The sequence below is a fragment of the Telopea speciosissima genome, chromosome 7, assembly GCF_018873765.1.
Source record: "Telopea speciosissima isolate NSW1024214 ecotype Mountain lineage chromosome 7, Tspe_v1, whole genome shotgun sequence".
In the NCBI taxonomy this organism is placed as follows: Eukaryota; Viridiplantae; Streptophyta; class Magnoliopsida; order Proteales; family Proteaceae; genus Telopea; species Telopea speciosissima.
Window position 1 is genome coordinate 1,583,036 of NC_057922.1, and position 26,934 is coordinate 1,609,969.

Below are 26,934 nucleotides of genomic sequence, written 5' to 3' on the forward strand. Positions count from 1 at the left end.
TAGCCTTTTGAGTTTTTGTGTTAATGAAAAGCAATGAATTAACTACAATATATGGATTTTGTAGTTAATAGTTTTCTTTTATGGAATGAATATTATATATAGATGTAAATTGCGGTGAAAATTTCCTTTTCTCGAATTACAAATAATGAATAGCATATAAATGGAAAAAAAAATACAATTTTTGCCGACGGTAATATGTTTACCGTCGCTAAAGATTTATTTTTACCCATGGTTATTTAATTGTCCGTCGTATAAATTATATTTTCCCGACGGTATACAAAAGACGTCGTCGAATATTTACATTTTTAGTGACTATTAAAACCGTCAGCTAAAAATAAATTTTTCACCAGGCTTTATGTTTCGTCGTTAAAAATATATTTATGGCGGCGAAAGTATAAATGTAGCCATAAATATATTTTTAGCGCGGAAACATAAAGCCTCGTGAAAAATGTATTTTTCGCGACGGTAAAAAAAACGTCGTGAAAAAGTATTTTGCTAGTCGGTAGCAATTTTACCGTCGCTATTTTTCCCGGCCTTGATTTAGCCGATGAAGCGGCGGTTAAATTCCGTCGCTTCTAGTTTAGTGACAGATAAATTTTTTGGCGACGATTTATTACCGTCGCGAAAAATTATATTTCTTGTAGTGAATCTTCTATATTCTAACTATAAATGCTACATCATAAGATTGTTTGATAAAACATACTTTACAGAAAAACTTGGTTAGAGTTTTAATATCCGATAAGATCGAAAATATCTCCTACAATCCCTCCTCACAATCGTTTATCAATCAATCCACCATATTTTGACTATCAACCCAAATAGTCTCGGTTGCGAGGCCTAGATCTTTGGCTCTTCGCAATCCACAATTGATGGCTCTTTCCTTGGACTCTTGCACGCCCCACAAATGACCGGCGTTGTTCTCTATGCCGCAGCACAGGCTGCGCCCAAGCAAATGGGGGTGGGCACAATGACCACCCTACCCCCTAAATGACAAATCCATGTGTCTAGGCACAGCCTACGCTACGGCACAGAAAACATTCCCCCATATCTATATATATATATATACAACGCATCATACAAAGTCCTTATTGGAGACTTGTGAGTTGTGACCAGGCCTGGTTTGTTTGCTGATCAAAGAAATAAAATAACAGTCGCTATGCCAACCACCAGTTTTAGGAATGATTATTGAGTCGCATCTTTGAATTTTAAAATATAAAACAAAAAATGCTTTTCCATTATCTACAGAAACGAGCTCAGCTGCCATGTAACATGCCTGAAAATTATCTGTGAGCTTCTCTCATTTTTCGTCTAGACCCGCCGGTCCAGAACTAGCCTTTCATCCTTCCCTTTTTTCCCCTTTTTCCCTTTTTTGTTAAGAGTAGATTCATGCCCTCATGCATCATGGAGCATCTCCGCCTAAGGAGAGTACTCTGGTACATGGTAATATATTGTCCTAGCACATCAGTAGAGCATATTGGCCATAAAGACATAAAAAATTAAAAATTAAAAAAAAAAAAAAAGATTTCATCATACTGAAAGCAATAGTTTGCATAGGGGATATGTAATTAAAATCTCTCAAAAATTTACCAAAAAAAAGTTATCTCTAACAATTTGTAATCAAATAAATTGGACAAATATTATATGATTTAGATGTTCACGTGAATCATGCAAGACTACCAAGTCCAAACTCTCATCTTCTCCACTTGTCAATCTCTTTTGAAGTTACTCTAATTAACTTCTTGGTGTTTATAACCACTTCATCAATCAGAGCACCAATTTCACCCCTACATTTCCAAGAAATGTGGAAAGGGAAAAAAAAAAGGGGGAGGGGGGGAAGAAAGAAATTAGTTATTTTCCACAACAAAATTAGCAAATAAAATGGTAACTATATTTTAAAAAAAAACATATAAAAGTCCTGAACAAAAAAAACCTGGAAGGACCTCCATGTACAAGGCAAAACAGCAATGCTATGTGCTTAAACTACCACTAGATGCCAAATGGAGTTCCTCAACCCCCCCCCCCTTTTATTTTCCCGAGGAAAAGAATAGTCGGGGATGGCAACTGTAGAGAAGCTCAAAAAACCATGGAATTGGATACTTCAACTTCTCTATCAAAGCCAAACCGAAACGGATGGTCATTTTCTTCCTCGTGGGTAAAAAAGATAAAGTTATGAGGAAATGAGTTGTTATTCTCAAGACAAGCCCCTCACTGATACAAAGGCTCACAAGATTAAATAAGGCCCAATTTGAGAACCACACCATCTCACAGGAATAAGACATTTTTTGAGCTGTCTTATTCTGTATCAATCAGTCTCTGTAACATTCAACCCCTTGAGTTCTTCATGGTTAGTTTACCCAAAATGTGTGTTATCTCCTTTGCTTATGCTGGTTCAGCATGATCCCCAAAATTCATACCATTTTATTTAACCTACAAGCTCCAAGATGTAGCTTCTTGAAACCGCTTTGACGACGTAGGAACCTTTGGTCCCCATGAGCTCATTCCCTCCAAAACCTTCTCTGCATCAAGCCAGGTTATATTCCTTTTGTTGACAAAAGTAATCCAAACTTCAGCAGGAGGAATAATGTAATCATTTAATGCATGGTTTCAGCATTCTTAGGTACATAGGGAAACATCTGAAGAGAGAAGTCCCATGAAGATCAGTTGATCCGCGATCCACACCAGGACACTACGCCACTGGGTGGCTAATTTGAAAGGACTGCAGATTGTTTTCCTGGGTAATGAGGAATGATCAGTCCAAGGAGAGCTCATCATACTGCGATTTATCAGTAAATATGCCTGACTTATCAAATCACCAGCATCCAATGTTTAGAGACTCATTCCGATTAATGTTAGTCCTAGGTCGCAAGGAAACCAACTAGGAGCCAAGCAACAGGATCTGCTATGAACAGGCAGTCCAATTGGGCAGAAATTGGGATTTTAGTCCAAATTAGGGTTAGGGTTAGGGTAATGGGGGGTGAATCTGATATGGTAAAGCTGGGCAGGTTTAGAGGAGTCTAAAGAGCTAGGTTTGGTGAGGTTTGAATAAGAATTTCAAAAATAGAAAATTAGGGTTTCGGGTTTTTGAAAAGATGAGAGTGAGGGGATCTAGGATTAAGGGATGGAGTTAGGACAAGGGGTTCAGATCGAGTTCCCTAGGGGTAGAGAGGGACACTCGGCCAAAGTTTGGGGGGCAGGTGATGGCTGGATGTTACTGTGAGGAAATTAAGGCTTTGGGGTTTTAATGGGAATCGATGGAAGTTAGGGTTTTGATGGAGGGATGGGGCAGAGGTTAGGATCGAGTGAGGGTTGTCGGGAGGAGGCTGTGGTTCAAATTTAAATGGATTCTGATGGTGGAATAGGTTTGTGAATGAATGTGAGTGAACTAGGATTAAGGAAATTGAAGAAAATAAAAGGGGGAGGTGAGGGTTGGGCTGTGGAAGGTTTAGAAGAGAAGAGATGGGGATGGGGGGGTGACCTTACTTGGAGATGCAGGGAATGTAGATAGCAGCAGCAGCTTGAAGAGAATTCGAACCTTGCAGCAGAATAATTGAGAAGAAGCTTGTTCGAACCACCGGGCTTCACACCGCAAGGTGTCGATTGGATCAAACACCAATCCCACCTTGCTTTGATCAAACACAAAGCAAAACTCTCAAGACAGAAAGAGCAGTTTGCTGAAAGCATATTTAATTCATAAAAGTGGAGTTGAGGTGCTCCACGATTTCATTAATCTTAAATAGGGCTTAACAGCCTAAAACATAGTTAGCCTAGAAGTCTAAATTACCCCTGGCCGACCTATCTCATCCACACTCCTCTCTAAATCGTGGGAATGTGGTATGGACCCAAAAAACAGGAAATTACATAATTAATTAAAAGATGACTCAAGTCACTTAAACTGGACCAAAGGTTGAACCAATTTGGACCGGTTCAACTCAAAACATAAAATATATCACTTGGACAGCAGCTTATTCTTATTCTTCTTCTTGCGGATGTAGGGCTGTAGCTCTGCATCATCGGTTCAGCCAGGTGGACCACTAACCAATAAATAGGAAAGCAAAACAGGTGTCTGAAACACATTACAGGTGACTGTTAAAAAGCGAGTTTATTTCAGGTCAACTATGTTGTCCGGCCACCAAAACAGTTTAGCTACTCAGGCAATTTCCTAAAAATTGCCACTTTTTTATTCCTCTCCATCCTGCCCAGTAATTGATAAAACTCCAATGCTGAAAGCACAGGAAGCGATAAGGGAGCACCCAACCATGGTCACAGCCAGACGCCATATAACCAGCTGACCAATAAAGTTGTGTTATCCATGGCCCAATTCCATCCCTTTCCAAAATTAAAGTTGTGTTACCCTGGTAAATCCATTCTTACGTCTTTATAGAAACCCTCCATTTGTTCAATAAATCCTCTCCAGAAGGTGGCTACATGGCTAGCAATCAACAGTTGATTGCCAAACTCATCGCTAAGCTATATTAAGACTCAATCACTGTTATTGGCCTGTGTCAATCTCCTCACTGAACCACCAAGTGTGCCTAACTTGTGAACAAGCAGACCATTCTTGCATTCGCCCAAACGGAGCCATTAGTGAGTCTAGCAGACCAACTGAATGTTACAAGGATCTGAAAGAGAGTTTGCTGAGTCCTAGATGTCCCAGTGGGTTGCTGCTTCGTTTTCTTTTATTGTGGTAAGTTATTTCAGCTAAAATCTAATTAATCTAGGCAATAGGGGTATTTGACTATGTTAGGTTGTTCAGAATGTCCTAGTAGTCTTAAGTTGTCAGGGTATTTTCGTTATTCTCAATTTGTTTTAAGAAGTCAAGTGTTTCAATAATGGTGGTATGTCTAGGTTCATTAAAGCTAGATATTGTTAGCATTACTTGTTGGGTTATCTAGTTTAAGGTTGCTCAGAGATGCCACTCTACTTAATTAATGAGTGGATCAATTGTGGATGTATTTTTAGCTTTACCTATAGTTTCATGAGAATCTAGTGATGGTTTTAGTGACAGATGCATAGTTGAGGAAGTATTACAGCGAATTAAATGCATACATTATTCTTTTTTTACTCTCCCCGCACTAAAAACCCCCCAAAAAAAAAAAATTTAAGTGCATACAGCGTATCGAGGATTATAAAATCTTCTCTTAGAATTTGAAGATTTAAGTACAACAAAATCCAAATTGCTGCCCAATTAAGTTTAACACTGTTGATTCACCATGCTTGAGATTGGTTCCTTTCAAACTCTAGGTCAATTCTGTAGAACAGAAGATGAAATCCTTTGGCATATCTCCTCTCCTTGGCCATGTCACGACTTAATAGACGGACACTAATGGGCTGGGTCTAATTGTAATAGATTATACACTGTAGGGGAGGGGGGAGTAATAATTGAAAGTAGAGGGGATGAATGTTTAATTAGGGCAAAGTACAAGGGAGGGGTCAGTAAATTTCTCTAATAATAATAGTAAAAGTAAAAGGACACAACATCATCAACAGCAACACGGCATTATTCCACCTAAATAGGATCAGCTACATGGATCCTTGCCCTCCAATCAGCTCTATTCGAATTCATACTAGAGAAAAGGCCTATACTATACATGTCTTTCCTCACTACTCCTAGAGGGAGAGAGAAAGCTCTCTAGCAAAATTAGCAACAACCAACATTTCCAAAACCAAAATCAATTCATTACATTCACCATAATTGAAAGGGGTGGAAACATCTATTTATATTATTTAAAAAATAAATAAAATAACTCAAAACGAAATCTTCTAAATCTAGGACAGCTAAACTAGTTTCCTTACAAGCAACTCAACCAGTAATAAAGGGAGAGGGATAGGCACACCGGTAAACTAGCACAATGCACCAACAGGGGCATGAGATGGAGCATCATACAGGAGCAGAGGTAAAGTAGTCCTAGATTCGAGTATTCAAACTAGGAACCAAACCAGGATCTCTTCATCAAAGGATGGTTCAGATTAGGGAAAATCTTGATAACAGAAAATAGATGATTAGAATGATCCCAAATTCCTTATGAGTTTACCAAATAGGGACTAGAACAATTGCTGAAAAGCTGAAATTGATCCAATGGTTAGATCAGCTAATATGGGGGAATCCTAGTACAACTAGGAAAAAGGCAAAACAGTAATTTAACCAGGAAATTCAGAGATCAGAAATTAGGGTTATGTTCAATAATCGAATATAAATTTAGTTTATAAGAATCAGCAATAGCAGATCAGCAGAATAGGTATATTGATTGTGCCCTCAGAAGAACAATATAACAATAAGGGTGGAATTGGAAATTCACAGCAGGAACAGATTCGCATGTCAGAATTGCACCAAACTGAAATTGAGTTCATGAATTAGGTTCAAGAACATTAGGTCTAAACTTGAGATGATTCTAACGGTTAGATTTGGCTGGGCAGAATTCTTACGAAAATCACCTTATATGTGACCTTCTAGAAGAGAAGAAGAATAGTTGCAGGTTTTAGGGTTCTAATGGATCTATGGTATTAATGACGAATGAAGAAGGTAGGCTAGACAGGGTGTAGATTGAACTAGGGTTTAGAGGATCGATTGGAGATAGGTAGGCTTAGGTTGGAGGATTAGAAGAAGAAGGATGTATGCTGTAATAGCAAACTACTTACTTGAAAATAGATCTTCAACAGTAGCAGTAGCTTGAAGAAGATAGGGTCTCCCGATCTACAAGTTGCAAGGAGATGAGTAGAAGATCCTCCCGGTACTACCAGACACAAGGAGTCAACTGGAGATCCACCAGTCCCTTCACCTTGATATGACTCACAAGGCGACACTCAACAGAGCAGGGCAGCAGCAATGGCAGCAAGCAAAAGCTTTTCATTAATCAAATTCGTGTTCAATGTTTGCCCCCTTACAACCTTATATAAAAGACTCAAAATTAAACTCCTACACTAAAAAGGAAAGGCCTAACCCAATCCTTAAATAATATTAAGTATAGGGCTAATCCCGTATGCAACCTATGTACCCATATTTTAGGCCCATTAAAGTGGCCTATTACAAAGAAAACCCGTGGATCAAAGGCCCAACATGTATATAACCCAACCCTAGACTTATTCCTAATAAAGTAAGCCCATTTGGGTGATGAATCTGCATCAAGAGGGGTCATTTCGAAGGGGGGGAAGAAAGAGATAGACAAGAAGGTGCTAGCTTACGGTACACCGCCAGTGTGCCCAGACTTTTCCCGGTAATAAAATATAGTATTTTAAAATATAAAAACTTTTAACCAACTTTCCTAATAAGAACTCTCGTTGCCTAATATTACTCACAATAGGAAAGGATGACTCTAGCCATAGGACCAATTAATAAATGGAAAAAGTTTTCCACTACAAGGCGGAAAAGTTCACCGCACCATCCTAGGGTTCACAAACTCCTATAGGGTTTTTTAGTATGTTCCCCAAAATACCCTCCCGATACCCCCCGCGTACATCTGAACCTCCCGCGGTGAATGGATTCCCATTCACGGTGGCTGAAGGAAAACTTGGTCCTTAATAAAATATTAGTTTTCGTGAACCCTAAGACCCTAACTTTTGAGCTTTATATTTCATCAGCCCATTAAAATAATAAAGACAAAAAACTAGGACCAAATCCAAACCATTACTAAAACCTGGCCCAAATTTAAATTTGGTATGCATTAATTTTGGTTCTAAAATTCTACAATTTCTTGTTCGCATTCCCCTTTACTATAGATTTCCAGAAAAGATAAGTCGGCATGAGAGCACTGAAATGCATTATAAATAGCGTTTTCATTGGTAACATGGAATAAATGATGTTGAAACCAATAATATGGATCAGCAGACATTCAACAGATGGAATGATGTCGGAATCAATCTAATGGACCAGCAGACATTCAACAGAAATACTTACTGAGAAGGGAGTCCCACATTAGTGTGGCGTCGGTACTCATCATGTGCAACTCCTCTCCCTATGCCATATCCAAATCCCAAACCAACACCACATCCAGCACCAACCCCAAAACCAATCTGTAGCCCAGGAATTCCAGGGCCAACGCCTACACCTGAAAAGGAAAAGAAAAGCCCATTTCAACGTCCAAACAAGTTCAAAGACCACCCCCCCCCCCTCTTATGCCAAGACTTGCAAACAAATATCTCTTCAGCCCTCAAATGCAGATAAGGAAATAGTATACGAGTAAAATATAATCATAAAATTCGCTAGAACAAAATAGTCTCACATTGCCAATTCTTTTTTCCTAAGGCTTGAATATAAGAGACATAACTCCAGGAGAACCTTTTTCTTCCCCTTTTTTTTTCCCGACTGACATGAAGAAGGCATTAGCAATGTAAAAAAGAAAACATTTGAATTGCTCTCATTTAATTTCATCAATAGTCTAAAACCAACTTATCAAAAATTGCAGATGCTGCCCCTCCCATGCCTGGGCGAGATTTTTTTTTTTTTTTTTTTTTTTTCAGGGGGCGGTGGGGGATGGGGGGATGGGGGGACACCACAGGTTGGCAGACCATATGCTTAAAGCCAATATCTTTATCATTGCATCAGATAACAAGTATACACAGGTGCAATGCAATTGAAATATAACTAACCTAAAACAGAAGAGATTCCCCCTTGATTGGCCACATAAGATAGCCCCAGAAGGGATGTCAATGTAAGGGTTCTTAATGCAGCAAGGGCATATATGAATGGACCTTGCTCAAACTAGTCAAGTAAATCTGATTAGTTATCAGACAAAAATTGAGATGAAACCCCAACTGATTCAATAAGTACGTATATCCAATTAAATACAGACAAGTATGTACGATATTAGATACAAGTGTGTGTTTGTGAGAACTGCATTCAGTTATGTTACTTTTTTTTTTTTGAAATTTATGGATGTTCATAGCAGGTTTCTTCAACAAGTCCATTCAGTTTATGTTACTTATTTTTTCATAAATTTAAGGATGATTATGGCAGGTTTCTTCAATGGGACCCTTTTTGACCCTTTTTCTTTTAAACCCTGAACCTGGAGGGGAGTCCTCTTCTGATGGGGGACCGGAAAGGAGAAAAGAGAATCCAGAAAGAAATCAGAATTGCAGGGGGGGAAAGAGAAGAAGAAGAAGAAGAGGGGGGGAGAGAGAGGAGTGCACACACACACACAGCCACAAACTCAATTCATATTTTCCGTTATTCAATTCTGTTCAGCATTCCTCCTCAAAATACAGTCTTTTAACAACTCAAAATCAAAAAAACGAAGAAAATAACTCCCTAACAACTACTTCTACAGCAATAACTGCCCCATAATAACTACTTCTACAGAAATAACTGCCAATAACTCTAAAAATAAAAGATAATGATGATCCCAGGTTGACACTAAGAGTGGGGGGTGAATCAGGATCACTATAAAAATTTCCCAAACAATTGAATGATAGTTCTCTGTCACTGTTCTTTGAAACACAAACACTGCAATCCTTGTATCTCTGTTTTACTGCCCTGTGCACACACCGACTGGCTTGGGGCAACCCAATTTGACCAGTCTACAGTTCGTGTGTTACCTTGCCTCACAACCAATGAATTGGCTAGGCCTTCCAGGTAAACACGCCCATTCTGCAGTCAGATAACACTCCAATACACATATATAAAAATAACATAAGAGAGAAACAATATTTAACGTGGTTCAGCAGTATGCCTACATCCACGGTGCAATACCCTAACCAGGGTTTCGTATATTGCACGATACTCAACTAATTTCAGTGACTACAGTCACCCAGGAACTCCAATCCCTGCTTCAGTTTGTGCAACCACACAAACAATGGCAACAACCCCAATCTCTATGCAAGCCCCCACTTGATAGAGTTACAATAGCATGATAAAATTTAACAGTGTAAATCTCTCCCAAACAATTTTGCCAACAAGGCTTACACAGGTTCCATAGGTTTTCAATTCAGAAACAATAACTAGGAACAAAAACTGGGATTTACGAATGAGGATTACCTCTTGTAGGATAATACATAGCAAGCACCTCCTCTAGAACGTCCGCAAAAAGTCGCACGACTCACAACAAGCACAAAACTCGTGAAAACACCACCTTCTTGCTTATTCGTGTACACATCTCCATCTGAGCAATTTTTAAAATTTTTCTTCTTATAGGGGCGTTCTCCTCCTCTCTGTGAGTTCAACGCACTTCGCGGGTCGCAAAACGGAGTCCGAACGAGTGAGATACGGCTTTCCAAAGTCAGATGCTCCAAAACAGGAAAGCAATGGCACATTCTGTAATTATGAATCACTTGTGATATACTGTGCGTAATGAACCGATTCAAAAAGTAAGTTACTTTGACTACTGTGTTGATGACGTCATCATGACATCAACGCGTTTTGCAAAACGCATTCCACTTTTGCTTGAAGATAAGAATATTCTTTTTGCTTTTTAACTCAACTTCCAACCACGTCACTTTATATAGAACCTATACTGCTTGTGTATCGTGTACGCATCACATAGAATCAAACGCTCATGAGGTCATTATACCATGCAACATGGATCTACAAAGCACTATGTATCAACCAATAAAGAGGCTAGCGATGAAATCAAGCGCATCCATTAACTCCTGCTTTACTCCGATCCGTAGATCTAGAATCAAGTGCGATCAAGCTCCATTCGACGATCAATAACATTCTGGAACTTTAATAAAACAATGAAAAATCATTGTTCACAGAATGCTTATGAATTTTAAGCCAAAAATTTGGGTAAGTATGAAAGGAAAACGTGCTCTCCAGATTTGCTCCGATTTTGCGCAGTCACACGGGAATCGTCAAAACTCCTTCGTCCGATATCAGAATAATGCAAGGTCAGTTGTGTTGGAACCACGACTTGACGAACTACGTTACTCATGAAGAACACTTTGCCCAGTTCTGCCATTAAACCTTCCAAAAACAGCTCTAAAAATGCTGCCACTGCATGATCCTATGATTTCACCACTTTTAATGCACGAGGTCTTTACCTGCTACTTCAGGTCTTTGGTAAACATTGTATAAGGACTTAATATACTGTCAAATGGTGTTCTTCAAGTGCGGGTACCCCTGTAACACTACCAAATGACCAAAAATGCCCTTGGCACTGTGTAGTTACCTGTTTGACCATTACAACACTTCCAACTCATCAACGACCGCTGCCACATCACCAATATGACTGGTAATGTTGCCAACAATGACAATTCAACTTCAGAATGCTCTAATTGCCCAACAATCTCCCCCTTTGGAATTGTTGGCAACTTGCTTCCATAAAACGCCTTGAAGCGAAAGACCTACATACTATGAGCTGTACACACTTCTTTCGAGCTGAATTATTCTCCCCCTTTGACGACAAATACAAAGAGTGACTCCCCCTGCATGGCATCTCCCCCTACGCCCATGCACACACTCCCCCTCACCTGTACCACCTACTGTGCAATTTGAGTCAACTCCAAGTTTGTCTCGAAGACGCTCAAAACTCTCCTTAGGAAGAGGTTTTGTGAAAATATCTACCACTTGTTCTGATGTAGGAACAAAGTCTAATCTCACCTCATTGTCGATCACCTTCTCCTTCAAGAAATGATATCTGATGTCAATGTGTTTTGTCCTTGAATGTTGCACTAGGTTCTTTGAAATGTTGATGGCGCTGACATTATCAAACATAATCGAAATTGGCACATCACTTTCAATGCCAAAGTCTGCCACTTGCCTCTTCATCCAAATAACCTGAGTGCAACTGGCTGCCGCCGCTATGTATTCAGCCTCTGTTGTCAATAATGAAACAGACACTTGTTTCTTGTTGTGCCATGCCACCAAACTTTGCATCAGATAAAAAGCACCACCACTAGTACTTTTCCTATCAGCAACACTGTCGGCCCAATCTGCATATGAAAATGCAATAAGTGTGAAACTATCTATCCTTGGGTACCATATTCCATACCCCACTGTACCTTTCAAATACCTGAAAATACGCTTAACTACCATTAGGCATGTCTCCTTAGGGTTTGCCTGAAACCTGGCCACCAAGCAAACAGACTGCAAAATATCCGGTCTTGATGCTATCAAATACAAAAGGCTTCCTACCCTCAACCTGTAATCTTGTATAAAGTCTGATCTATTAGAGGTGATTCATCTGTCGAATTCAACTTGCATCCTACCACCATGGGTGTACCCACTGGTTTGTTGTCCTCCATCTAAAATCTCTTCAACATTTCCTTGACATACTTCATTTGAGATATGAAGATGGCACTACTTTTCTGGTTCACCTGCAAACCCAAGAAATAAGACAGTTCCCCAAACATAGACATCTCGAACTCTGTCTTCATCTTCTCTGCAAACTGTTTACATACCTCATCATTATGTCCACCAAAGAATATGTCGTCGACATACACTACAACCACCAGTTGACTACTATTCTCTGTCATAAGTCATAACATATAAGTTGCTATCAACTATGCCCTTCCGCAGTCCCAACTGATGTAAGTAGGTGTCAAGTCTGAAGTACCAGGCTCTTGGAGCTTGTTTCAATCCATATAGAACCTTCTTCAATCTACAAGCCAAATCTGGATCCTCGCCAATCTGAAAGCCATCAGGTTGCTCAATGTACACCTCTTCTTCAAGGTTACCGTTTAAGAATGCTGACTTGACGTCCATCTGATACACCTGGAACCCCTTGTACACTGCCAAAGCTAAGAACATCCGTATGGATTCCAAGCGTGCTACCGGTGCAAAAGTTTCATCGAAATCAATCCCTTCCACCTGAGCATACACTTTACACACAAGTCTGACCTTGTTTCTAACCACTTGGCCATCTTCGTTCAACTTATTTCTGAAGACCCACTTGATGCCTATGATGTTCTTGTCTGCCGGTCTGGGAACTAATTCCCATGTATTGTTCTTCTCTATCTGGTCAAATTCTTCATTCATTGCCTTGACCCAGTATTCATCCTTACATGCTTCCCCAACGAACTTGGGTTCAAACTGTGAAAGCAAGGAATATGTAGCAGCTACTCTTCTTCTAGTCTGCATACCTTCTGCTTTTGGATCTCCAAGAACTTGATGTGGAGGATGAACTTTCTGCCACTTTCCATCTTTTGGTCTGCCATCTCTCTCTATCTCTGTATTAATCTCAGAAGCACCATTATCTGTGTCTGACTTATTTCCAATCTCAACTATCTCATCATTATGATTCTGACCTTCTACAACTTCATCATCATCAAACTCCTAAAATGTTTGATCTTCTAGCTTTATTGGTTTAGAGTGAGGCAACTATTCATCAACTTTTACATCTGAACTCTCTACAATCTTCCCCAATCTTTTATTGAAGCATTTATAGGCCTTGCTTTTTGAGTAATACCCTAAGAAAATCCTTTCGTCTGCTCTATCATCGAATTTTCAAAGGTTGTCCTCCTTTCTCTTGATGAAGCATCTAGATCCAAAAACTTTTAGGTATTTCACTGTGGCTCTTCTCCCATACCATAGCTCATATGGTGTCTTGGACTCATTAGGCCTCAATAGAAATCTGTTTTGGATGTGCACTGCAGAGTAAACTGTTTCTTTCCAAAACCTCCTGGCAACATTATTTTCAGTCAACATTGCCCTTGCCATCTCCTGAACGGTTCTGTTCTTTCTTTCCACAACCCCATTTTGTTGGGGGGGGGGGTTTTGCTACACTATGTTGCATTCTTATCCCATGTTCATTGCAGAACTTGGAAAACATATTCCAAGTAAACTCTCTCCCTTGGTTTGACCTCAAACACTTGATTGTCCTTCCTGTTTCATTTTCCACTCTTTTCTTGAAGATCTTGAAACAATCTAGTGCCTTTGTGTTGTCCTTGAGGAACATAACACAGGTCATCCTGGTACACTCATCTATAAACAATATGAAGTACCTCTCACCTCCAACTGCCTCTATCCTCATGGGTCCACACAAATCCGTATGGATCAAGTCCAAAGGCTTACTTGAATAATGCTCCTTTGACTTGTATGTGGCCCTAGTCTATTTTCCCTTCTAACATGATGCACATACATGATTTATTGAAGACTTAATTTTGGGTAAGTCTCTGACTGCCTTTTTCTTACTCAACTTGGCTAAGTTCTTGAAGTTGATATGCCCCATCCTTCTATGCCAAAGCCAACATTCATCTTCTAGACCCAACATGCATCTGTCTTCCTGTGCTTCTAAGAGAGTATATAGGTTTCCTGTTGTCCTTGTACCTTGTGCTATAGTCTTTCCGTTCTTCGTTTTCTTGATCAGACAACCATCCTTAGTAAATAAGACTTCGTTTCCCTGATCACAGATCTGACTTGCACTAAAGTAAGTTATGCTTTAGGCCACTAACATATAACACATTGTTAGACTTTAACTTGCCTCTGTCAAGCTTTACCGTGCCTCTGCCTTCTATCTTTGCACCATCATTGTTCCCAAACGTGACAGATCCACCCTCAACTGAATCCAAACCCAAGAACCTACCTTGATCACCTGTCATATGAGTGCAGCACCCACTGTTAAGAATCCACGGTGACGGTTTAGTATGTGCCTTAAAAGCTGTCTGGACAATTAATGAGATGCTGTTATCTTTCTTTTTCTTTTCAATCCATACTGCTTTATCTGCCATTGTGATGGGTTCTCTTGCTTTCTTTTTCTGACCTTGTCTCTGTGGAGGATTATTGTTTTGTTTTTTGCTTGGTTGCATCTGGGATGGAAGTGTGGTCCTGCATTTTCTAGCAATGTGTCCCACCCTGTGACACCTATAGCACTCCACACTGCTCTCTACCAGTGGAGCAAACCTATTTCTGCTTGTGAACACAATAGGCTTGACCTGTCTCCTACAATCTGCCACTTTGTGCCGATAACTGTTGCACCCATAACAGTAACCTCTGAAGCTCAATCTCTGCCAAGAACCTCTGTCCCTCTGATAACTGACTGATGTGTAGCCTTCTCTGTCAACATTCTTCTTGGCAGTCTTCACAACTCTAGAGCCTCTCTGATTCTCCCAGACAAATCTCACAGGGTTTCCTGCCGTTCCTGTGCCTTTGGTAATCATTGCTCCAGTAGCGCTTGCTTTCACATACCCTAAGCCAATCTTCAAATGTGGAGATCTCTGAAAGCTTAAGATTTCATCTAGCACATTTTCATTTGTCTTGCTAGATGATGGAATATTAACATCAATGGATTGGGTCACTATCTCCTTGCCTTTGGATCCCAAAATAGATGCTTGAAATGATGGAATTACAACTTCTTGTTGGTTCATCTTTTGTACATTCTCAAGTTCAATCTTCAAACTCTCTAATCGTTCTTCAAGAGTAGTGCACTCTTTTGCCTTAGATGAGAGACTGATGCTCAAGTTTTCAGTTATTTTTCCCATTTCATCAACCGTAGTCTTTAACTGACTGACCTGTTCCTCCTTCTCCACAAGCTGACTCTGTAGATTTTTTATCTTCTTTCTAGCACCCTTGAATTCAATTAGAGAAGAATACAACTCTGCTTCTAGGTCATACTCAGTTTCCTATTCTTCCTCTTCTTCAGTAGTCTTGTGTTGCACCTTGTCTTCAAGTGTCATAAATAGAGTCTTAAATGACTCATCATCCGATTCATCATCATCATCTTCTGAAGACCCGTCTGAAGAAGACTTGCACTTCTTTGAGATGAGACTTTTCTTTTTGAAATTCCCTTTTCAACGGATGAACTTCTTTTTCCCTTTCATGAACTTGCTCTCTTGAGTATCTTCATCATCAGAGTCTATACCTTTGCCTTTCTTGGGACACTTTGAGGCAAAGTGCCCAATTCCACCATAGTCAAAACACTTCAAGGGAAGTTTTCCCTTGTATTTGCCTCCACCTCTCTTGAGTTTCCTAACCAAGTAAGCTATTAACTCATCATTAGAATCCTCATCTTCACTATCTTCCTTGATTTTTAGTTTCTTCATGGCTTTAAAGGCAACTTCCTTCTCAGTAGACTTGGGTTTGACCATTCTCATCTCATAAGCAGTTAAAATCCCATGCAATTCATCTAGATTCAAGGTGTATAAGTTCTTTGACTCTTCTATGGTGGATACCTTGGGGTTATAAAATTCAGGTACAGATCTCAAAATCGTCTTAACAACAACTGCATCCTTTATCTCTTCTCCTAATCTTCTGATGGAGTTTATAATTTCACTAACCCTACTCATGAACTGCTCTACCGACTCTCCCTCAGACATCTTCAAACTTTCAAATAAGTTCCTGTGATGTTGTAGCTTGGCCTCTCTAATTTTTTCATCTCCCTCACGGACACTTTTAAGTTTGTCCCAAATCTTCTTTGATGTTGTGCAACCGATCACTCTAGCAAACTCGTTGCTCACAAGAGAGCCTAGAAGTCCATTTACTGCCTTAGCATCGTCATCACACTTCTTCATCTCTGTTGCCTCTGTAATGTTTGTGGTAGGGGGATTGTATCCATTCTTTACTACAAGCCAAACTCTATAACCCAGAGACTTCAGGTAAGCCTCCATTCTGATCTTCCAAAAGTTGTAATTTGACCCGTCAAATATAGGAATCTTCCCATGCATTCCTCTTCCTTCACTGGATGCCATCTGTACTAAATCTCAGTCTCAGACCCAAAACTGTTTAGTCTTTTTCCTTGGGAACCTTGCTTTGATACCACTTGATGATCCCAGGTAGACACTGAGAGGGGGGTAAATCAGGGGCACTATAAAAATTTTCCAAACAATTGAATGATAGTTCTCTGACACTACCCTCTAAAACACAAAAACTTCAATCCCTGTATCTCTGTTTTACTGCCCTATGCACACACCGACTGGCTTGGGGCACCCCAATTTGACCAGTCTACAGTTCGTGTGTTACCTTGCCTCACAACCAATGAATTGGCTAGGCCTTCCAGGTAAACACACCCATTCTGCAGTCAAATAACACTCCAATACACATATATAAAAATAACAGAAGAGAGACACAGTATTTACTGTGGTTCAGCAGTATGCCTACGTCCATGATGCAATACCCTAACCAAGGTTTCGTATATTGCACGATACTCAACTAATTTCAGTGACTACAAACACCCAGGAACTCCAATCCCTGCTTCAGTTTGTACAACCACACAAACGAGGGCAACAACCCTAATCTCTATGCAAGCCCCCACTAATGTAGTCCTAGGTAGGAGTAATCCCACTAGGAACCAGGGTAATAGGATCTCTTAACAAGGCTGGCCGATTGGGACAGCTTAGGCTAATTAGGGCAGAATTAGGGTTATGGTTAGGGTTTCGACTTAGGGTTTTATTTGGTAATGATGTGCAGAATTTTATGAGTCTAATGGTATAAGTTGGATCAAATTTGGTTGAGGTTGGAATTCTAGGGTTTTGGGTAGGATGCTTTATGAAAATGGACTGTTTGTAAGATCTAGGGTTTAGGGGCAGATTTTAGGAAAGAGGTTTATAGGGTATTAATGGGCAGGTCTAGGGGGTTATTTTGGTATAAAGAAGTTAGGGTTTGGATGAGTTACAAAATTCTGCAATTTAGGGCAGAATTGGATTTAGGGTTTTAGGGTTCTAATGGATCTATGGATTAATGGAAGGGATGATAATAGGAGTAGATGGAGCTTAGGTTAGAGGATTAGAAGAAGAAGGTTAAATGCTGAATTAATAAACTACTTACTTGAAAGATTAAATCTTCAATGGTAGCAGCTTTGAAGAACTAGAAGAAAGACCTCCCGATCTACAAGATGTAAGGAGTCGATCGGAGTCCACCAATCCCTTCACCTTGATATTACCCACAAGGTAGCCTTGATATTACTTACAAGGTTCACTCAACAGAGCAGAGCAGCAGCTATGGCAGCAAACAAAAGCTTTTCATTAATCAAATTCGTGTTCAATGCTGCCCTCCCTTACAAACTTATATAGAAGACTCAAAAATAGACTTAGACACTAAAAATGAATGGCCTAACCTTATCCCTAACCTATTAGGCAACTTAAACTAACTAGGAAACTCAAATAGACTCAAAATAGAGTCCTAATGACTTAAAACAACTTAAACTACTTAAAATAAAGAAGATTCCCTAGTAGCCAATAGGATATAAGAACCTCTTAGCCAATAGGATCACTTCACTTAAATTAGACCAATTGAACCAATTGGATGCAACCAATTTAAACCGGTTCAATTAAAAACACAAAATAACTAAGTATTGGGCTAATCCCGTATGCAACCTATATACCCCTATTTCAGGCCCACTAAAGTGGCCTAATACATAGAAAACCCTTGGGAACAAAGGCCCAACATATATATATCCCAACCCTACACTTATTCCCAATGAAACAAGCCTTATTTGATGATGAATCTGCATTAACTCTCCCCAACTTGAAAAAATTCGTCCTCGAATTTTGTAGTGATGAGGGGGAATCAACATGTGATCAACAGCTTTGAACATCCCCAAACAGAATTTCGGTGAAGCGGGAACATTGGGGATAAAGTCTTCAATGCGTGGAGCGTTCTCTTCAAAGAACCATAGTGGCATCACAAACTCTATGTGCTCGACCTCTTCAAGAACAACATCTTGGATGTCGATGATTTCTTGTGGAGTGTTGTCAATCACCACTTCATCTTCCATGCCCTCAGCCTTGTCTACTTTGCCCTCTTCAGTAGTTTCTTCTACCATTGTGTGTTGGACCTCCACATCAATTTGATAGCCAAGCTTCTCAACCATGATCTCAACTACTGGTGCAGCTTGGTCTTCTTGAATTTCTTTAGCTATAGGTTCTTGAATCTCTTCAACACAAACCGCTTTAGTAGAATCTTTTGTTGGTGCATCTGCCATAGGTGAAACTTCAAACACAGTCGATGTCACTTGCATTTGAGTTGACATGTTCGGCAGTCCTTGTGGCTGTATAGTCGATGTGGTCACCTTTGGTTGTAATCCTTTTAGAGTAAACAAATGGTATAGACGCTGTCGATCAGGTAGGACACACAAGTTGTTTTCCGGTTCAATCCAACCTTGTCGCTCGTCCAACCAATTGCAACCTACTGCAATAAAGCTCCTTGGAGATGGTACCGACTTACACCAAGCACTATCATGATATGAAGAACACCCAAATTCAACACAGACTTTACCTGTAGGCTCGATGCAAATCTCTCCTGATTGGGACAACATATCCACCACGGATTGTGAAATAATGTTGTTACGTCTCCTCTCATCAACAACTAAGATGGCTGTGCTCCCATTGGATAGACGAACTTGGGTCTTGAAAACGAAGGGAGGTGGGTCTTTCAAGGCTTGGTTGGAGCTTCCCTCCGCCATAGCTCTGATACCAATTTAATGTAGTCCTAGGTAGGAGTAATCCCACTAGGAACCAGGGTAATAGGATCTCTTAACAAGGCTGGCAGATTGGGACAGCTTAGGCTAATTAGGGCAGAATTAGGGTTATGGTTAAGGTTTCGACTTAGGGTTTTATTTGGTAATGATGTGCAGAATTTTATGAGTCTAATGGTATAAGTTGGATCAAATTTGGTTGAGGTTGGAATTCTAGGGTTTTGGGTAGGATGCTTTATGAAAATGGACTGTTTGTAAGATCTAGGGTTTAGGGGCAGATTTTAGGAAAGAGGTTTATAGGGTATTAATGGGCAGGTCTCGGGGGTTATTTTGGTATAAAGAAGTTAGGGTTTGGATGAGTTACAAAATTCTGCAATTTAGGGCAGAATTGGATTTAGGGTTTTAGGGATCTAATGGATCTATGGATTAATGGAAGGGATGATAATAGGAGTAGATGGAGTTTAGGTTGTAGATGGAGCTTAGGTTAGAGGATTAGAAGAAGGTTAAATGCTGAATTAATAAACTACTTACATGAAAGATTAAATCTTCAATGGTAGCAGCTTTGAAGAACTAGAAGAAGGACCTCCCGATCTACAAGATGCAAGGAGTCGATCGGAGTCCACCAATCCCTTCACCTTGATATTACCCACAAGGTAGCCTTGATATTACTCACAAGGTTCACTCAACAGAGCAGAGCAGCAGCTATGGCAGCAAACAAAAGCTTTTCATTAATCAAATTCGTTTTCAATGCTGGCCTCCCTTACAAACTTATATAGAAGACTCAAAAATAGACTTAGACACTAAAAATGAATGGCCTAACCTTATCCCTAACCTATTAGGCAACTTAAACTAACTAGGAAACTCAAATAGACTCAAAATAGAGTCCTAATGACTTAAAACAACTTAAACTACTTAAAATAAAGAAGATTCCCTAGTAGCCAATAGGATATAAGAACCTCTTAGCCAATAGGATCACTTCACTTAAATTAAACCAATTGAACTAATTGGATGCAACCAATTTAAACCGGTTCAATTAAAAACACAAAATAACTAAGTATTGGGCTAATCCCGTATGCAACCTATATACCCCTATTTCAGGCCCACTAAAGTGGCCTAATACATAGAAAACCCTTGGGAACAAAGGCCCAACATATATATATCCCAACCCTACACTTATTTCCAATGAAACAAGCCTTATTTGATGATGAATCTGCATCACCCACTTGATAGAATTATAATAGCATGATAAAATTTAACAATGTAAATCCCTTCCCAACAATTTTGCCAACAAGACTTACACAGGTTCCATAGGTTTTCAATTCAGAAACAACAACCAGGAACAAAAACTGGGATTTACGGATGAGGATTACCTCTAGTAGGATAACACACAGCAAGTACCTCCTCTAGAACGTCCTCAAAAAGTCGCACGACTCACAATAAGCACGGAACTTGTGAAAACACCACCTTCTTGCTTATTCGTGCACACATCTCCATCTGAACAATTTTTTACATTTTTCTTCTTACAGGGACGTTCTCCTCCTCTCTGTGAGTTCAACGCACTTCGCGGATCACAAAACGGAGTCAGAACGAGTGAGATACGGCTTTCCAAAGTCGGATGCTCCAAAACAAGAAAGAAATGGCACAACCTGTAATTATGAAGATCACTTATGATATACCGTGCGTAACGAACCGATTCGAAAAGTAAGTTGCTTTGACTACTGTACTGATGACGTCATCATGACATCAACGCGTTTTGCAAAACACATTCCACTTTTGCCCAGTTCTGCCATTAAACCTTCCAAAAACAGCTCTAAAAACGCTGCCACTGCATGATCCTGTGATTTCACCACTTTTAATGCAAGAGGTCTTCACCCGTTGCTTCAGGCCTTTGGTAAACATTGTATAAGGACTTAATATACTGTCAAATGGTGTTCTTCAAGTGCGGGTACCCCTGTAACACTACCAAATGACCAAAAATGCCTTTGGCACTGTGTAGTTGCATGTTTGACCATTACAACACTTCCAACTCATCAGCGGCCACTGCCACATCACCAATATGACTGGTAATGTTGCCAACAATGACAATTCAATTTCAGAATGCTCCAATTGCCCAGCAAATAGATAAACTAAATGCAAGGCTGGTAGGGCTTGGGCTTGGGCCTGAGATGGTAACACTTGGAGTATTTAATTGGGCCTAGGCTAGGGCTAGTAGGAGCAGCCCCCAAATGTCCTGCATCAACTCTCCCTTGCTTTAAAAAAACTCAACCTCTAGTTTGGATAAACCCAGGAAACCAGTCCATGTGATGCACATCCATGCCGTTCAAAAGCTTCGGTAATTCACAAGAAGAGGATATGAAATCTTGAAACAGCACGTCCTCTCAATATTGTTGAGTGGAATGTCGTAGTCATACGCCATTACTATTGCAACATCTCCGGTGTTGTTCGTCATTCCAACTAGGGACAATATGGAATAATATGGAACGATTGGTTGTTGCAATCGTGTGGGTAAAGGGGTTCAATTGTTTCCAGAACAGGGAAGGGAACAAGATAAGAGAACTTAGATAGAAGAAGAAAGATAAGAGGGAAAGAGATACTGAAAGGGAGAAGAATTCCAGAGAGGGAGAGATCCCGCAAGATGGTGGGGAGGAAAGCATAGTACTTAAACTAGTCACTAGTGAAATTTCGATCGAGATCTCGAGAATTTCGAGTATCTCGACCTGTCTGAAACGAAATGGCACTTCGATACAAAAAAATACAATGTTTCGATCCGAATTTCAATCATCTCGCGATATTTCGAGCCAATATACCATCTCGCAAGATATCGAGCTTTAATTGCACAAATTCCCTTCTACTTATACACTGTCTCGTAACTCTCGGTCAAAATTTCGACCGAGAGCTCACAAGAGTGGTATTTTTCGAGTTTTTGGTGCAATTTGCTCATTTTTCACACATTCTACACCGAAAGCACTTGGACAACACATGATTGAATACGGGTCGGAGGCGGCAGCCCCCAAACCCCTGCTCATGGGTGGGCCCCCGCCCCCCCAACCCCCCCGGCCCACTCAGCGGGACTGCCGAAGTTGGGGAAGAGAGACCAATACTTCCCTTGCTAATAACTCCAACAATGGTTACCTTCAGCATGTTGACGAGGCAATTTACATGGCAACTGTGGATGACTACACTCGTTTCTTCTCCCAGACTATGACGTGACATTCATATGTCCTACAGTCGGAGAACAATGCACGCCGGCTCCATCGAACTATGAGTGGGGTTGATCCTGGATGGCGGAGTAATTATTATTAGAATATTTGTAACCATTTGAGTCACTTGATGACTACTTGACTTGTATTGAGAATTTGGGATATTGATATCATCTTGTTAAGTTGTTATTGATTTATTGTACTTAATATTATGACTTAAGTTATTACTTATGAGTCAATGAGTCATTCACTTTATGTTTTCAAGTGAATTTATTTGTCTAAATTGCTTATTAATTATTAATTTAATATGTCCTCTAGTACTTAAAGTCTTAAATTATGTGTATGTGTAATTAACTAAGTTATACATTAGGATTCGACCGTATATTGCCAATCAATGGTGCAAATCCAAAACACCACTTTGGATGACTAATTTTGCAATTTGAACATTTACATGTGTTAATATAGCCTAAAATAGGGTTTTCATGAAGTTTCAGGCCTTAACTTGGCCTAAGACCCATCGAAATGACCCACCGAAACCACACAGAAAAATGCAATATTTCGACCAAAATATCCAAAATTATTTCGGTCAACCCGAAATACTGAAACGAAACGAATTTTCGAACCTTGGAGGAAAGCTTTAGCCACAGAGGAAAAGAAGAAGAGATATTCACCCAACCTGGCTCTGATGCCAAATGATGGGGGACCGGAAGGAGAAAAGAGAATCCAGAAAGAAATCAGAATTGTAGGGGGGGAAAGAGAAGAAGAAGATGGGTGGGGGGAGAGAAGAGTGCACACATATAGCCACAAACTCAATTCATTCTTTCCATTATTCAATTCTGTTCAACATTCCTTCTCAAAATACAGTCTTTTAAGAACTCAAAATCAAAAATAATGAAGAAAATAACTCCCTAACAACTACTTGTACAGCAATAACTACTCCATAATAACTACTTCTAAAGAAATAACTGCCAAATAACTCAAAAAATAAAAGATAAACATAAATAAACTAAATGCAGGGCTGGTAGGGCTTGGGCTTGGTAACACTTGGAGTATTTAATTGGGCCTGGGCTAGAGCTAGTAGGAGCAGCCCCCAAATGTCCTGCATTATCTTCCCTTTTCAATAGACTATATAATCAATGAAAAAGATCAAAACAGTTGAGTAGGCATCATATAAATATGTCAACTATCTCATAAGAAAATTAAAGCAATGGCCAATGAGACATGTTACAAAACCTCAACACCAGAACCTGTGAAGAAGAAGAAGCAAAACCAAGGGGAGAGAGAGAGAGACTAAAAAGAGGCTGTGCAATAGGTTAGTTAGTTCTACAGCCAGCCAGCAATCACTACTTAAAATAGTTTGATAATAAAATCATAAAAGAAACGAAACTCTCAGGTAGCTAATCCTAATCATAATAGGAAGCTCTTTCTAATTACAATAGGACACTATAACGAACTTAGACAGATAGAACAACACCATCCCACGATATGTATCTTTAACACTCCTCCTCAAGCTGGAGTATATATACATAGGGGAAAAGAACGCTACCTACTCGCGTGGCCCCTACGCCAAGACATAGGTGGGCGCGAAATGACCACCCCACCCCCATGGAAAGGCAGAAATCCCACCCCCCATGATGCTTGCACGCATGCTCCCATTGGGCCCCATTCTGACGTAGGGGCCACACGACCAGGTTGCATTCTCTTGCACATATACGTACATCAAAAGAAGGTCCAACTTGGACCAATATGAATTAAACATTAAAAGCAGCAACAGTCTTGAACATTTGTAGACGTCATAGATGCCAGTAAACACAAAGAGAACTTCATTCTGGTAGCAATATCAACTTAAGCACATCAATCATCAGTAGTATAAGTAGATTTAAAAAATGGTGGGGGGGGAAATGTGTTAAATAAACCCAACATAACCATCAGCAACGAACAAAATATGCAGTAGAGAACACCAATCCGCAATCCAAAATATCATATCAGCAACAACAACATCATAAGCTCTTCACAAGAAAGGTAAGTAATAAGTAGTCATCTTCACAAAAAAAAAAAAAACAAATAAAAGTGCAGCATCTAACAGTTACAACATAAGCCCTTCTCAAAGAAGGTAAGTAGTAATCTCCACAATAAAGATTATGGTAAAAGTGCAGGTTGTGCAGCATCCAACAACTGCATCATACACCCCTTCTCAAGGAAGGCACTTCAACAACGGGGTAAAAATAATGTGATTACTAAAATCACATAATTAGAGATCTGATTAGTAAAGATCAAACTCGCTCTTGACTCTTAAGCCCTAAACAAAGGTCTCAAATAAAAAAAAATTGCAACATAAGGTTGTTGTGAACCACAGATACAAGTTGCATTGTTGTTGAATAAATAACCATCTTCATAAGATAAGAATGTTGCTGAGGACACGAACAGATGACACAAGCAAAAAATAATAATAATAATCTTGAGGTGATGACTGGAGCAGATAATAACTCCAATCTCCCCCTCACACGTAGCACTACACGTGGACAAATACTGCAAAGGATGCAATAAAAAATAATAACCATCATATGGCAACAATAACCAGCATCACAAATAAAATGAGCATCATTTAAGTCTCATAATCAAGAGCAGCCGCAAATAATCTCCAACAAAACATAATCTTCAAGCACCCCCTCACAGTAGCAAAAAAAATCCCATATAGGCTAGATTCAAACAAATCTAAGTAGATAATAATCCCCAATATTAACCATCACTCCATGCAAATACTAATCTTCAAAATTTGCAACCCCAAATTGATGTGATTAGGAGTCCAATAAATTGGGTTTTATGGGCCCACAGAACTCAATTATAATGAAGTAATGACCATTTTGTAATTAATCCAACAAATCTCAGTGCAATCCCAAGTTTTAACCCAATTATTGGCTCACCCAAAAAGAGATAAAACACAATTACAATTAAGTAGTGGCAATCTGGTAACTAATCATAATGTTCAAGAGGCTCTTATGAAGATAAAAGAGAAGGAATGACAATATTGTAAATCTCTCAATGTTAAAATGGGAATGGCATGGCCAGTTCAAATCCAATTTGTAGTAAAGGCTAAGGCCAAAGGGTAAACTTGGAATGGGTTATAAAATATGGACATAAGGGGATAAGACAAGTAATAAGGGGAAAAAGAGGAAATAGAACAAGAGGACTAATTATGGAAGTTAAAAAAAATAATCTAACTAAGAGGATAGTAACACAACCAGCAAGGACTTATAAAATAAACAAAATTTGCATGGTTGAAGACCGAGAACTAAGAGAAAAGGGGGACCGGGGGGGGGGGGGGAGCTGCGACCTCAACCCAGCAAATCGCAAACTGCTGAACTATCGGATTGTCGAGGCATATGCATGAGAATAAACTTCGGAGTAAACTACTGAACAATCGGATTCAAACTCTAAGATTTCAGCAACCCCAGCTCTTGATTCCGCAAGTAATCAAGTTCCAAGGGGCAGCGGTAGAAGGGACATCAATAACCATATTCCGCAAGTAAATCTATCGAAGCACACAGCAGCAAAGGCAATAAACTTCAAAGATGCAATTGATTCAGTAGAACAAAATACAAATGCCACTCATTCGATAGAACCAGCAGTATGGCAGCACCTCATGGAGAGAATCAATCGATCAGCATGAAAACATTGATCAATCCAGAAAAATCAGCAAATCAGCAGTAGAAAGAAACCCAGAAATCTTCAGGTATGATCTTCATACACATTCATCATCTTCATCAAAACCCTAATTCTTTTTCTTCTTCTGTGAACTAGGGTTTCCTTCTTCAAACGAGAAACCCAAAATGACTCTCAAAACGGCTATAGGGAGAGAATCAGGTACTGGTTACAGCTCTAATACCATGTTACAAAACTTCAACACCAGAACGTGTGAAGAAGAAGCAAAACCAACAGATAGAGAGAAGAGAGGCTGTGTGATAAGTTTAGTTCTACCACCAGCCAGCAATCACTACTAGTTTGATAATACAATCAGAAAAGATATGAAACTCTTAAGTAGCTAATCCTAATTATAATAGAAAGCTATTTCTATTTACGATAGAACACTATAACAAACTTAGTGTAACGCCCCCAAAACCACCCTAGCGGTTTAGGGACATTGACGGTCCACAAGATCGTTTATGTCAAAGAGATATGAACCGGAGTAGAACCAAAACACAAACATAAGTCTAGAATGTATAGATTAAGACTTCAACTAAAGTAGGGTAGTCAACCTAAGCTATTACAACTTCCACATTAAACTTATAATTCTTAAATAAAGGTTATAATCTTCAAAATTAAATTAAACTCAAACAAACTATGAGTTCTTCTAAAATTTAAAGAAAGTGTAAAGTTTCTAATAGTAGTTGTCATCTTCTAATCCAAACGCTTCATCCCCTTGGACCTCCTCCTCTAGTACTTCCTCACATCCAGGT

The 26,934-nt window shown here is 39.6% G+C and overlaps 1 protein-coding gene across 1 annotated transcript in view; it reads right to left on the reverse strand.

Annotated features, from left to right (window-relative positions):
- Positions 1 to 1,659: 1,659 nt before the first annotated feature.
- The window catches only part of LOC122666704 (protein TRIGALACTOSYLDIACYLGLYCEROL 5, chloroplastic), a 31,736-nt gene continuing 6,461 nt past the window's right edge, over positions 1,660 to 26,934 (reverse strand). The window contains exons 2-3 of the mRNA XM_043862752.1: positions 7,892 to 8,042; positions 1,660 to 1,784 (exon numbers count right to left, since the gene is read on the reverse strand). Coding sequence (XP_043718687.1) covers positions 1,691 to 1,784; positions 7,892 to 8,042 — 245 coding nt within the window. The 3' untranslated portion in view covers positions 1,660 to 1,690. The remainder of the gene's footprint in view (positions 1,785 to 7,891; positions 8,043 to 26,934) is intronic.